General features: G+C 38.5%; 1 protein-coding gene across 3 annotated transcripts; it reads right to left on the reverse strand.

The window, feature by feature from the left end:
- Positions 1 to 202: 202 nt before the first annotated feature.
- Pacrgl (parkin coregulated like) lies at positions 203 to 13,925 on the reverse strand. Of its 3 annotated transcripts, none has more exons than XM_070012406.1 (9): positions 13,873 to 13,925; positions 11,936 to 12,003; positions 11,655 to 11,809; positions 9,283 to 9,350; positions 7,920 to 8,010; positions 5,008 to 5,142; positions 4,483 to 4,590; positions 3,796 to 3,876; positions 203 to 901 (listed from the first exon to the last, which is right to left on the reverse strand). In XM_070012406.1, the coding sequence occupies exons 2-9, from the start codon at positions 11,985 to 11,987 to the stop codon at positions 845 to 847; spliced, it is 747 nt and encodes a 248-aa protein (XP_069868507.1). In that variant the 5' UTR covers positions 11,988 to 12,003; positions 13,873 to 13,925; the 3' UTR covers positions 203 to 844. The 3 variants fall into 3 exon arrangements, with proteins under 3 accessions (XP_069868507.1, XP_069868506.1, XP_069868508.1); XM_070012405.1 differs by lacking the exon at positions 13,873 to 13,925 and adding an exon at positions 13,773 to 13,862; XM_070012407.1 differs by lacking the exon at positions 13,873 to 13,925 and adding an exon at positions 12,478 to 12,666.
- Between the last annotated feature and the right edge of the window lie 946 nt (positions 13,926 to 14,871).

Consider the following 14,871-nt stretch of genomic DNA (forward strand, 5'->3'; position numbering starts at 1 on the left):
GCCACTTCCGGCTTTTTTCTTTTTGTTTATGTGGTGCTGAGGAATCGAACCCAGGGCCTCAGGCATGCAAGGCAAGCACTCTACCACTGAGCTACCTTCCCAACCCCCCCCAAAAAAAACTTTTAAAGAGCAAATCATTGTTAAATACAAGCCAGAACAACAAAACCATTGAATGCATATAAGTATTTTAATTTTTGAGTATCTTTGTATGTATATCAATATTTTCAGGCTATGAAATTCAACTAACACCTAAAGTTTAGGCAATTTTAACAAGTTGTAAAAAACAACATAGTTACAATAGAATTCGAATATTAAAAACAAACTTCCTAAAGTAGAATTCTCTGGAATGAAATCCTTCCAACCATTCTACATTATAAAATGCATATTTAGAAAAAAACTATTTTAAATTTCTCTAGCTCTAAAAAATAATACAAAAAGCAAAAAATAGCCAAAAGAACAATCGATAAAAATAAATACACAGCTACAAAAAATTGGCAAAGAAATGTTTTAAATAAAAATGTACTAGAAAATAAATACATCTGATCATATAAATTCAATAATGGTTTTTCATACTATGATCTAACCAAGAAAAAAGACCTACAAAGTTGTACTATATTATAGAATTCTTTTAATAGCTTTCCATTATTACCTGTCTGTTTTTGTTGACAACATTTACTATGATTCGGCTGGACTACGAACACTCCCCCTGATCGAACAGCTAGTGAATTGTGGATGTGATCTATAAAAGAATAAGCTGAACTGAATAAATGGTCCATGTGTACATGTGGTTCAGTGTGTGACACTTGCAAGAAAGAAGCAGGACAACTCTTGTGGTTTCCCTTTGTCAACAGCATATAGAGCAGTAAGTTGGAATTTTGGATTTGATGATTAGAAGGCTTGCCTGTCAACAGGAAAAAAAAATATAGCATCATTAGTACTATTTAAAATTAACCTAGTCTGTATTTATTACACTTGTAATATACCCCAATAGTTAAAACTCAATTCAAAACAAATAAAAAATAAGAACAAATTTATAGGATAAATAGAACTTTAAGAAAAAATACAGATAAACATTCTTGAGCATTTAGAAAAGTAGAAACCAGACCCAACTTTAAATTTAGCTTTTCTTACCCTCTTTTCTGTTAAACCTGGACCAACTTTCCCATCTCATTCCTTGATCTTTCAAGGAAGGTATCAGCAAAAGCTATCTCAGAAGATTGTCAAGAATAGATAAGTTGACATGATGAATTGAAACTACTTTATACAACTACTAAAATAATTTTTAAAAAGGTTAATTGAAGCTGGTGGCTCATGCCTGTAATCTTAGTTACTTAGGAGGCTGAGATGTGAGGATCACAGATCAAAGTCAGCCCTGGCAAGAAAGTCTGAGAGACTCTTATCTCCAATAAACCACTCAGAAAACTGGAAGTGGCACTGTGGCTCAAGTGGTAGAGTGCTTTCCTTGAGCTGAAGAGCTGAGGGACAGCACCCGGGCCCAGAGTTCAAGCCCCATGACTGACAAAAAAAAAAAAAGACTGAGTTTAATGACTAAAAAGTGTTGAGCAAAATATGCTAAAAGTGCTTATACATTCAATAAAAAGTAAAAATTGGGATTTGTATAAATTTTTGCCCTTCTGAAGACAAATGATCGTATTTCTTAGAAAAAAAATTAAATCAGGCTAAGAATGAACAGATTTCAATTTAAGGTAGGTAAAACTGAGTAATGAGAAAGTGACTCAGTAATAGATATTTTCATTAAGACTTCACATTATCATATTATATGGGAGCCATAAGAAATGAGTCTCATTGGTCAGGGAAGGTGGCTCAGTGGTAGAGCACTTGCCTTGCATGCATGAGGCCCTGGATTCGATTCCTCAGCACCACATAAGCAGAAAAAGCCAGAAGTGGCGCTGTGGCTCAAGTGGAAGAGTGCTAGCCTTGAGCTGAAGAACTGAGGGACAGCACCCTGGCCCAGAGTTCAGGCCCCACAACACCCCCAGCCCCGCCCCCCCCCGCAAAAAAAAAAAAGAGTCTCATTACTAATGTTTAAAAAAACTGATATGTCCTTTTGAAGTTCTTAGAAAGAATAGTATTTATTGAACTCCTGAAGGAATACAAAATAACAAAAGGAAGCAGCATAATAATTAAGCCAACAGAAAGTTTTCAATATGTAATTTCAATTTTTGAAAGTCTATTGCAATGATATCATTACAGATATATTTCGTGAAACATAATCAAGAGAGAAAATAAGTCTGAAGAAAACAGATAATACTTAAAATAGGAATTTAAAAAAGAAACACTTTCTTAAGCACCATTCAAAGCTAGTAGGACTATGTGGCAATCCAGAAGAACTTACTCTATTCACGTACTGGACTGGGCAAGCACACTCCCTGTATTCACTCCCAATCTTAGAGTGTTCTTTCTAAAATTTATTACATGTCAACTCATTCCTCTCCCTTGCCAACAACATACGGACATCCATAAAATATCACAGGAAGATGAAAAAACTGTCTGGGGAGGGCAGGCTCATTAAGAAGCTATCATCACTTCTCAGGGAAGGAAAAGGGCAGATACCTTTTTGCATTCCAATTCTTAAAACAGTAAAGTACATTTGCCAGCAAGCCATTCACCCCTCTGCTAAAGGCAAAGACAGATAGGGCTGGGTGGGCACATTGCAAATATTTTGTGAATACTGATTCTTTGTCTAGGACATAAAACCCACAAAGAAGTTTGTTGTGTAGCAGTCTTAGGGATTTATTTATTTTTTATTCTAAGTATACCATGGAAAGCACAGAAATTATTGAAAAAAATTATTGAAAGTAGGTAGTTTATATAATTTAGCCAAACCCATTTTAAAGCTGTATACAATCATACCAACTTGATTGCAACCAATTCTTTCAGAAAATATCTAAAATAAAACTAAGTTCTGCTAGGTGCCAGTGGCTCACATCTATCATCCTACTATTCAGGAGGCTGAGATCTGAGGATGGCGGTTCCATGCCAGTAGGGGCAGGAGACTGTTATCTCCAATTAAACACCAGAAAACCGTAAGTGGTGCTGTGGCTCAAAGTGGTAGAGGACTAACCTTAGGAAAATATCTCAGGGTCAGTGCCCAGGCCCTGAGTTCAAGCCCCACAACTGACAACAACAACAACAACGAAAACCACCTAAGTCCTGTAACGTTAAGAAAAATGACATGCACTTCTATCATCTGATAAAATAATCTCCATGGATTATGAAAATATTGGCAAAACTATGAGTCTGAAAACTTCTCTCAATAGTAATAAAATATCACATTCCTGCACCTTGAAAAGTTAGAATAATGAGCGGAAGTGTTTCAGAGTGCGGCTCAAGTGGTAGGGTACTTGCCTAGCAAACATGAAGCCCAGAGGTCAAACCCCAGTATTGCCAAAACAATGGATAAGAACATAAAATAAAAATGAAGGGGAAGAAATGTATACCAGTGAGTGCTCTGAACAAATCCTTTCATTTTTACCCTTAACTTTCCAATGGTCAAAACAAAAAAGTAGTTTAGGAAAAATCTAAGCCTATTCCACATAGAATTCCACACAGCAAGCACAGGGAAATTATATCACTTCTACTTACCTGCCCTGTTTTTCAAAACTGTGGCCTCAGCCAGACAGACGCCCTGAGCTCTAAAACTAAAAATAACTCACCTTCAGGGATTGCATGTAGCTGACATGAGATAACATATGCAAATATGCGGCCAGTTTATTCTAGCACTACAAGCAAAACGACAAAACAAAACCACCAAAGCCCACATATTCTACTTACATTTCCACCATGCTGCTCAAGCTTCTGTAATGCACTAGTGATGGGCTCCTTGAACTTCTTATCCATTAGTCTCTTGGAAAGCTTTTGAAGTAATATTGGGCAAAGGAGATTAAAAGATTGGAAAAAAGTAACAATACTCATCATAAACAGAAGTAAACTTTATAAGTAATTCTTCATTTAAGGGCTTGAGACTTCTTTTATGTAACATTAACATCCACATATGATCAACAATGCTCTATTTGTTTAAAAATGAACTTACATTATTTCAAGTATTACAATATCTACTATACAGCATAATACTTAGAGTAAGTTTCCTGTGAACTGGCATATTTTCCATTTGTTATATGGAAGCACGTTTGGAGCACTATGATAGAAAGCTGTACCTCTAAAATATAATGAGAATGAAAAATGGAGAAAAGTATGCTTTGAAAACATAGTTATGTAAGATAGCATATACGCACTGCTTATAATTCAAAGCCAATCCACACAGGTATAACACTATACTGTTAATTGTTTGTACTCTTTAAACTTTTGCTTACTTTTTATTGTAAGTCTACATTCTGCTCTTCTAAGCACTTACAATTAAAAAAACGTAAGAGTTTTCAAGACACCTTAATGATCAATTGGAAGACATTAAATTACAAAGAAACAAACACTCTACCATGTTCTATTCTCTGTAGCACTTACGCTTGTCAGCAGGTGTTTCAGATGGTCATTAAGAGAAGGACCAACGACAACACTTAATTGTACCAGGGCACTCAACCCTCTCACAAACACGTCATCATCTGAATGGATCTGTGTGGATGGGGGGCGGGCAGGGGGAGTAGCAAGAAGGGAGAACAGGTAACAAAAAAGAGCAAAGGGTGAAGAAAAGGACAATTAAACATTTAAAGTAAGAACAATCACTAAACACCAAAAATTTTTTAACTTTCATTGTAGGACATCCATAAACAAAAAACTAATTTTCAAACTTTCATCCTTACTAAAGCATTATTTAGAATATACCAAGCATACAAAAAAAAAAAAAAACAAAACTTGAGGCTTAGTGACGCCTCTAATTGTATGTGGCCTTGCTCCACAGGTAGATCAAACTCACAAGGAAAGGCTATTTTGTATGTAACTGTGTGCGTGATGGGGCATTCTGCAGGTGTTAGAGCTTTACTTCTCTCCTGTATTTTAAGATAAAGAAGTGCGGTGAGATAAATTACATACCAGAGCCGCCTTCAGCACAGGAATCAGTCTAGGTAGCAAAGGTACAGCCTTTTCAGAAGCACCTTTAACTAAAAGTAACTCTCTAAAACCCTCCTTGGACACAAAGGTGTATGGATGCTTTGTTTCTCTCAGACCCTGCCAAATACAACATAAAAAAACAAAAGCAAAATTAGGATTCATGGCTATTTTATTGTATCAATTACAGAAAAGCTAAATCCTCATTAGCCTGAGTGAAAAATACAAACTTTAATTATTGTTTTGCTCATCATGATGTATAATTCCAGCAATTATGATTTCAATTACACTGAGAAACTGTGGAACAAAAAGATATACATAATAAAGGAGGAATCTTTATCCTCAGAACAGGAGGAAGAAAGACAATAGGAAAAGTAAAAGGATTGGGAAAAGGAAAGAAGAGGTAAGTAGGAAGTAAGGAAAAAGAAGAGAAAAAAGAAGGGAAAGTAATGGTACATAAAAATATAAAGGAGAGGCTGGAAAGGTGGCTTGGTGGTAGAGCGCTTGCCTTGCATGCCTGAGTCCCTGGGTTCGATTCCTCAACACCACATAAGCAAAAAGAAAAAAGCCGGAAGTGACGCTGTGGCTCAAGTGGTAGAGCACTAGCCTTGAGCTGAAGAGCTGAGGGACAGCGCCCAGGCCCAGAGTTCAGGCCCCACGACTGGACCCAAAAAAAAAAAAAAAAAAAGATAAAGGAGTATAGTTTTGTATAACTGCTGAACACTGCCTGAAAGCAAATTAGTCTAAACTAGACAAGTATATCCAGTCTTTCAGAGTGGACCCTCAACCAGTACAGCTATTTTTCAGCTTGTTTAATTAATTCCTAAAATGCATTTCATCTCTCACTGTACCTGTCACTCTAAATGCATTACAGGAGTAGACAGCAGTTTTCTGACTTAACCCCACACTATGTGGCAAGATATAAAAAGTAACCTGACTATGAAAAGATTAAAAAAAAAAAGGCAACACCAACACTCCTTCAATGGGAGGCCGTAAACAGAAAAGGCTGCGCAGTCAGGCTTAGAAAGCTCATTTTCAACCATTCCTCCCTTTAGGCCGAAGTGTTTGCTTCCGGCAGCCATCAAGGATTCAGCTTCTAGTATGGCGATGCTGTTGAGAACTCTGCTGCCAGCCCCACTGGCTCCATTTTGGAACACAGATGCTGTGGTGTACCTATATCCTATCCATCTTCTAGATGGACAATCTCAAGTCAAAAACTGAAGTGGGTTTCAATAGTGGATTTCCTGAACTACTTCTCTTCTATTAAATGAATAGAAAGGTAAAATGCTATCTAATTCAGCCTAATTCTTAATACAACAGTGGTGCTGGATTGTAGATAAAGTTGGCAGAGTCTTGGCTTCAAGTGAAAGAGCAAGAAACTAGAAATTTAAATGTAAACTATCTAGATAATGCATTTCTCCTCTGTGATGCTAAAGGTAGGAATAAAATGTACAGAAGATATGGTTGTACATATCTTCTAAGATTCTGAAACTTGTTCCTGATGCTTTTGTTAAATTACATCATGGAAACATTTGAAAAACCTTCCATGATAGGATGCTAGAAACATGGAACATGTAGAACATGGAACTGGACATTTAAGAAGTTAAGACTGGCCGGGTGCAGGTGGCTCATGCCTGTAATCCTAGCTACTCAAGAGGCTGAGGTCTGAGGATCAAGGTTCAAAGCCAACCCGGAAAGGAAAGTCCATGAGACTCTTATCTCCAATAAAGCACTAGAAAACTGGAAGTGGTGCTGTGGCTCAAGTGGCAGAGCGCTCGCCTTGAGCTGAAGAGCACAGGGACAGCGCCCAGGCCCAGAGTTCAAGCCCCATGACTGACCGAAGGAAAAAAAAAAAAGTTAGGACTGGCAGGGCACCAGTGGCTCATGCCTGCAATCTTAGCTACTCAGGCGGCTGAGAGCTGGGGATCTCGGTTCAAAGCCAACCCAGGCAGGAAAGTCCATGAGACTCTTATCTCTGATAAACCACCAGAAAACCAGAAGTGGCACTGTGGCTCAGGTGGTAGAGCATTAGCCTTGAACTGAAAAGCTCAGGAACAGCACCCAGGCCCAGGGTTCAAGCCCCATGACCAACCAAAAAAAAAAAGTTAGTATCAATTCCCCTTAATTCCCCATCACATTAGCTGGTGGTAGAGAAAGAGGACACTTATTATGATGTCATTTGTCTTAATTCTGCTGTTCTCCTGATTAGTAAAAAAATAACAATAATCTTCTTATGCAAATTTCTTGTAAGTCCAATAATAAATTATGATTACTATATCCTTTATCCACAAATCCTTGTTAGCCTAACTTAATGTTTATAAAATTGGTTTATCAATTTCTAATCAATACATGACAACCATAACTACTTCTTTCTGGTATAAAGGTTTAATACTATTGTTTGGTTCTGCTTTTCTTTTTGCTCACCTTTGGCAGTACTGGGTATGTTGAATTCAGGGCCTCATGCTGCTAAGCACACTACCACTTGTGCTACCTACCTCTTCAACCTCTTTTTGCATTGGTGATCTTCAAGGCAGGATCCTACTTTATGCCTTAGCTGGCTGGGGCTGGGACCCTCATTCTTGTTCCTCTGACACTGGGGATAAGAGGCACTCAGCCATTATGCTGATTCCCTGGTAGCTAGGATAACAATTGCATACCACCATAACCCACCACTGGCTGTGAGATGGTGTCTGTCAAACTTCTATGCCCAGGCTGACCTTACATTCAATATCCCTATTTCTGATTCCCCAGTAACTAGGATATTGGCATGAACCACCATGACTGCTTATTGCTCTTGTTCTTATTTCAAAGGTACATAATGAGATTTACTTATAACATTTATTATTATATTAAGTAGGACTATTTCCATGAACATTCAGGTGAAACTCTTTGTTTACCTCAGCTAAAGTAATAAGAAGAGGGTCAAATGGAAGACTTTCAGGAGAGCAGTCCCACTGTAACCTGTGCTTTACTGAACCATGGACCAATCTACAATACGAAAGTCAGTGAGAGACAAAAAAGCACAATTATTCATTAGGAATCTTACCATACACATACTCTTCAAAGAGTATATATCTGAATATATGTATATGTATATATGTGGCTATATATGTGTATATAGCCACATTAGAATTAGTTTATAACATACAGATATCATAATTTTTAAAGATAATTCAAGGACATTGTACAAAACAACGTCTACTGTCCTACAAAGTCCTACTCTTTGAGCAAAATGGTTTAATAGCCCTGTATTTGATATTGCTCATTAAGAATCTGTTTCCCCACTAGTGTATTTTTTTTTTCTTTTGTGCCAATTGTGGGGCTTGAGCTCAGGGTCTAGTCACTATCCCTGAGCTTTTGTGCTCAAGGCTACACCACAGCACCATTTCTGGCTTTTCTTTTTTTTTTTTTATGGAAAATTGTAGATAAGAATCTTACAAAGTTTCCTGCCCAGGCTGGCTTTGAACCACGATCCTCAGATCTCAGCTTCTTGAGTAGCTAGGATGGATGATAGGAGTGAGCCACAAACACCCCGTTAACTGATATGTTTCAAACATAATTACAACAAAATAGGTGAACATCCAGAAAAGAAAATATATTAACAAAACAGTACTGTTTTATAAACAACACTGCTTTTCACAAAGATCACTGAAACATAACACTAAAAGGAGGAGGAAATACACAACATACCTGCCACCTAAGGAGAAAACTGAGGACAAGAAGGTAAAGGGGCTCCAACAGGAGCTATGAAAATGGATTCAAGACCCTGGATTAGGGTCTTTGCTGTCTCATTACTTTAAAAAAAAATGTGGAGCTGTAAGAAAATTTTCAATTATCCTTTTTATAATGTGAATAAAATTTCCCATTGTTTCAAACAGACTAAAACTAGTCCAGGGCTAAAAGACCTGACCCAAAAGGGACAAAAATATGCTTAAGTACTTACAACTTCACCAATGACAGGATTTTCTAATTTGCAACTTGAGGAAGTTTATGAATGCCTGAATTGATTGTTTTAGAAAGTGGATCATTCAATTCCTCAAATTATTTGGTAATTTACCACAGGTCTCAGTAAGTACATTTTGGGATTAAAATGGTTTTCTTCATCAATGTCCAGAGATCTATACCAATCCAACAGTGAAGAAAATAAGTCACCTTTATTTCAACCTAGTAGAACTTTCAACCCATTTTCACTGAATACTGTATTGATTTTGCTCAATTACTGTGAATAATATGGTCAGTTATAAATTGTATTGATTTTACCTGCAAGGAATACCTCCCTTAGAATAAATAGCTGCGAATGCAGAAGGAGCTCGTGACTGTTCACCAAACTGAAATAAGAAATAGAAATACTACAATTACCTCCACTCTGTGATAGCTAATCAATTTTAACTCTGCTGCTGAATTTAGAGGCAAACAGTCACCCTGTCAAATCAAAACTCTGGTATTATAAGCAGCATTCCTGCTCAGCAGGAATGAGAAAAATGGTCACACTTCCAGAATAACAAGACTACAACCAAGCAGTGCGCAGTTTTGTATCTTTAACTCATTTCAGAGGGCCTGAACATGGCTGAAAACATGGAAATGGATAGATCTTGATACTTTCTACCTTACTCTGACTGTTCAGGTGTTGGCTAAATGGAAAAGAAGAAAATGGTCTGGTTTTAGTCATTAACTTATCTCCTACTTGCCTTCAGCCAAACAGAGATAGTGTGGGTGGTAAAAAGAAAAAAAAAAATCTCTTATTTCTCTAAACTAGCTTAATGCTTCTATGGAATAAAAATCAAATATGAGGCAAAAGTCTCAAATGCATTTGAGTATACTGTCTTAGATTATATAATTTGACAAGCTTCTTGTTTTTCTGTATATTCAAGGACAGACTAATTCTATATCTAATTTCAATGGCAATTTAAGAGATAGTCACAACAAATTAAACAATCACATTACAATTTTAACATAACTGATCAGAGATTTAAATAGAGCTTAGGAACACAAGCATTTTATCAGATGGTACTTTGAACATAATTATATGAAGCACTGTTGTCTAAATCAGAAAATACAGAATAGCTTAAAGATGTAACTATTTTTAAATCACCTGCAAAAGCTTAAGAATATACTTAGACTATGTAAGTTTTCAAGTTATTTCTGACATTACAGTAAGCCCACATGAATCACAGATTCTTGGCACTCAGTTTGACCAAGAACAGTCAAAAATAATAATAAAATTTCAAACCCAAAACTTAAATTCCTGCGTGTAGGTTATACACTCAGTTGATGGAGAGGTCTCAGTCAGTCAGTTGGACTTGAGTGGTCTTTCTATCTGCTTTGTTTCCCTGCCCTTATTTTTGTGAAAAATAAAAAGCAAATGGTGCACATAAAATGCAGAAGGTGCAGTAATCCCCGTAAGACAAAAAGGACCTGCAATGTGCCTAAAATGTGAGTATTTCACCTTTAATGAAATTGGACAGTTATAGGAAAAAAAATGAATGAAACATCCTCAGTATTTGAGATAAAAAGCTGAAATATAGCCTAATTTTTGGCCAAAAATATTAGTGTATGCAGCAGTAACTTTTGTGACAGTAATGCAACTTACTTCAGTTCAAGTTATGGATGCGCAGACCTGCTCTATGTATGGCATAGGTAAATTCAAGTAACTTTTGAGTATTAAGCTCTATGCATCCTGAGCACAGGATTTTCCTGGACAGTGATCTCCATGGAACTATATATTCATGGATACCATGGGTGTATCATATGTGAAGGAATTTTTTGAACTGTGCTTCTTAGTAGGAAATATAAACTAATGTATAAATCATTCCTATTACTGTGGCATATTGCTCAGAATATGAACTGAGTTGGTAACTGTGTGTATTATGTTACTTTGTCTGTCAAATGTGTTTTCTCACAGTAAATTGGGTTAATTCTAAACTTAATGCTCTATACTACTGAACCATTTAGAATTCTGTCTAATTTCCTCTACTTGCCAGTTTTGATCTGGTGATGAAGTGTATTTGGTAATCATGATGAAGAACAGGGGTGATGTGCATACCGGAGTACAGAGAGAGAAGGTACAGAGATTAACCACTTCTGGTATGTATATCTGCTAACATTAATGAATACATTTCATTTGCCAGCAGAGCCAATCAGTCACTTTCACAATACCCTGTGAAGGATGAAATTGTCTAGCACTATCTGGGACAGATAATGTTTGGTGCTATGATGTACATATGTTAAAGTTCTAGATAATTTAACACATTTATGTACATACATGTCATGTTTGCTAAATTTGATCGAGTTGCCTTGAAAAGATCAAGGGAGATTAGTATTATAGTAAGACTTTCCAGTGGAATTAAGTTTACAGAATATTGACATTTATACAAGTACTGAAGCATAGATATCATGTAGTAACCATAGAATCCAAGTCTATTCACTGATATTAGAAGGTCAAACAGTATAAAATATTGAAAAAGCTGTTGTATAATTTATTATATCTCTACATTATGCATCAATGAGTCTGAATGGACACAGAAGCAGTAACTAGTTTAGAATAGCAACCTGGGGTAGCATTCAGAATGGTTCAAGAGTAACCGGCTAATATCTATCACATTTACAAATCCAAATTAGGATTCTGTACTTACAGGATTAATTGTTTTAGGGTTGAGTTTATCGCTTGGTCGAGGATGAACTTTTCGGACACACTCTGGAGAGCTGGTGGAAGAGGAAGATTTGCTTCGCTGAACTGTAGTCTTGCGTTTTATTTGTGTACTGGTGGATGTCCTTTGATCAAAGTTACCTAGAAAAGGCAGAGCATCAATAAAACCAGGTGAATACAATAAAAGTTCACCCCAAATCCATATGGAACACAGAACATCTCACAAAAAACGTTGGCCTCTTCATGTAAAATAACAAAGCTCTGTACCTGTTACTCTGCTTTTCACCTGTACATCTGTAGGGCAATCTGATTTCTGCATTTCTTCCTTTCCAATCCTGTAGTTAAAGGAAACTTGATTTCAAAATGTGTTTATCTCTAACATTAACAGAGCATAAAGATAGAATAGTTGACATAAAATTTTAAAAATCCCAATATGGAGCCAAATACCTGAAAAGACTAAAGAGAAAATAATTTCAGTAACACTGAAATAAAAATTAGAGAAAAATGCAGTTTCACTCATGTATAATTACACAATAGAACATGTGACCACTGTTTTTAATTTACAGCTTCCACAGAAATGAAAACTTGTAAAAATTGTAAAAAAATTTGTAAAAAATTTGTCAAAATTTGAATTGTCAAAATATACTCAGTTACAACATATACAAAATTCAGTATACTGAATATACTGTATATGGTTGGCACATCTCCTACCTTCTCCATCTTCTCTGGCCTCTATATTTCCTAAACTCTGAATGCTAATGTTCATATATCATGGTCGGAATTTCCAGTGACATAATGAACTCTCTTACCTAATGCACCATGAGCTCTATAAACAGAATGGAAGTACAACTGAGGCTGCAACCGGTTTTCTGGCCACTCAGCTAGGATTATGCGTGCCTCTTCTTCTGCACTGATAATACTCAACCCTAGAGTTGTGAGGAACAAATGATGGGTACATCTAGGGTTGTATCTCAGCTTTGGCAATTACATGTTTGATGAATTTCAGCAGATTTAACATTCCCCAGCCTTGCCTTCATGATCCACTGACAAAGAGACATAATACAACCACTCAAGGATGTTATGGGGAATATATGATTATACATTAAGTTGCTTACCCAATAAATGTTGGTTCACTCTCCTTCCATTTTTCTCATTTCTACTAAGTGAAGTGCTAATCTCTCAAGATTTCCTGCTTAATCCAACCTGAATCTAAATTTGTATCTCTACAAAGAATACGCAAATATTTCCAGATATATGCCTAACTGCCTACTGGTACACTGAGGCTGAGCTCCATGCCCATGCCAGACTCTCACACCACCTTTCCTGACCTGAGTGAAATACACATTTCACAAACATCTTGAGTTTCCAGCTTGCTCCTTTATGTTTGATTCCTGATTAGTGCACGTCATAGTGTATGATTTTCATTGTCAGTATATACAACTGTTGTCAAACTCCACAGTGTAAAAACCTTCCCTTGTGACAACACAAGTTCCCCTCCACTTCCAAAGGACAACTTTTTAACTATGTGAGGACACAGACTCAACTCCGTAGGTTCATCTGATTCAGGATAAACAGGATACTTCCATAAATGACTCTTCATCGGAGTCGTGAATTCACCTGACAATTAGAAATCTCCAAAAGGAGAAAACTCTCGGAAACAAATTTCAACCTGCTGGGGAAAATCATGTCTGTAATCCGAGCTGCAAAGGTTGCGGAGATTCGGATGTACCCAAGACCCCATCTCATCCAATAAAACCCGGGGCCTGTCCCTAGACATCCCTAGATACCCAGCAAGATGTGCAGGCCAAACCCGGGGCCGGGACCGGGAAGGAAGCGCCTGCCACCCTCAGGCCAGGCCGGGGACGGCCGCCCCCGCCGAACCCCAGGCCGGGACCGGGAAGGACGCTCCCGCCACCCTCAGGCCAGGCCGGGGACGGCCGCTCCCGCCGAACCCCAGGCCGGTCCCCCGTCGGCCCCGTGCGCTCCGGGGAGCCGACTCCAGGGTCGTTAGCAACCGAGCGGCGGCCCTGGCAACAGAGCAGGAGGAGGCGCGGGATTCCCGCACCCCGATCCACAGCTCTGGGGACCCGTCCCGAGACCACACCTCTCCCGCCGCGACGTGAACACCGGGGCCTCCGCCCGACTCTCTCTCCACAAACCAACCACAAATCACGCCGACCACCACCGAAGATACCCGGCCTTACCGGCGCCTTCGCGCCCGGCGCTCCGCAGTGACGTCAGCGGCGGGCCGCGGCCTCTCGACCAATGACAACTAGGTAGCGGCGGCCTTCCCGGAAGTGACCGTTGCCATGGCAGCCGGCCACTGGAGGTTCCAAGGATGGGTCGGGTGTTGCCAGCGCCCTCTCAAGGATGGACGGACTCAAGACAGCGAATCTTGTGGAAATTGACTGGCTTCCTCCCTGCACTCCAGGATGTTAAGGCCTAGCTTCTCAGGAGCGCTTAGCGCCCTCCACCCGCAGACTGGAGGATTGTGGAGTTCGCCTGGAATCACTGGCTTGTGCAGACGTGGGATGTGTTAGCTTCCTGCACTGTCTACCTAATTCATAAACCCTGCTGTGCAAGTTCCGGTCCTGGCCATTTTCCTAGTCCTTATGTGTGCTGATCTACACAATGCATAGTGAAAGAATATACATTTTATCCTTCATAGTATTCTAGTGAAATGAATACGGGAGGAAGATGTGTATTCCCTAGCAATCCCACCAGCAACAATTTGGACTGTCTTAATAAAAAGACTACAAACACTCTTAAGACCTGCCCACTGCCCTCTCTGTCATCTTTTTTATGCCTTGGATTTTAGTTTAAGTGACATATTGACCTCCAGGTTGTTTAGCATTGCATGTCCTGTAGCTCTATTCTTGCTGTCACCCCAGAAATGGTTTCATTATACTGTAGGATTCTTCAGGATAAGGACTATGTCATTGTTCTTTTTGTTTCTCCAGATAGATTCGAAGAAAATAAAAAATGAAGAAAATAAAAAATGAAGGAAAGAAGGAAGGAAGGAGGGAAGGAAGGAAGGAGGGAAGGGAGGGAGAGGAAGAAAGGAAGGGAGGGGGAGGGAGACAGGAAGGGAGGAGAAAGGAAGAGAGGGAGAGGGAGGAAAAGAAGAAAGCAAGGAAGGAAGGAAAGAGAGAAAGAAAGGAAAGAGAAAGAAAAAAAGAAAAAAAGAAAGAGAGAAAGAAGGA

This window comes from Dipodomys merriami, unplaced genomic scaffold (assembly GCF_024711535.1).
Source record: "Dipodomys merriami isolate MVZ:Mamm:240054 unplaced genomic scaffold, mDipMer1.0.p SCAF_9, whole genome shotgun sequence".
NCBI lineage: Eukaryota > Metazoa > Chordata > Mammalia > Rodentia > Heteromyidae > Dipodomys > Dipodomys merriami.

What these genes read in the sequence shown, in the direction of transcription:
- Pacrgl (XM_070012406.1), bottom strand. Translation starts at nt 11,987, where the DNA reads ATGCAGAAATCAGATTGCCCTACAGATGTACAGGTGAAAAGCAGAGTA. An exon ending in ACCCTAAAACAATTAATCCT is followed by an intron (nt 9,351 to 11,654) that starts GTAAGTACAGAA and finishes TTCTTATTTCAG; the next exon opens with TTTGGTGAACAGTCACGAGC. An exon ending in CTGTGCTGAAGGCGGCTCTG is followed by an intron (nt 4,591 to 5,007) that starts GTATGTAATTTA and finishes CCATCCACACAG; the next exon opens with ATCCATTCAGATGATGACGT.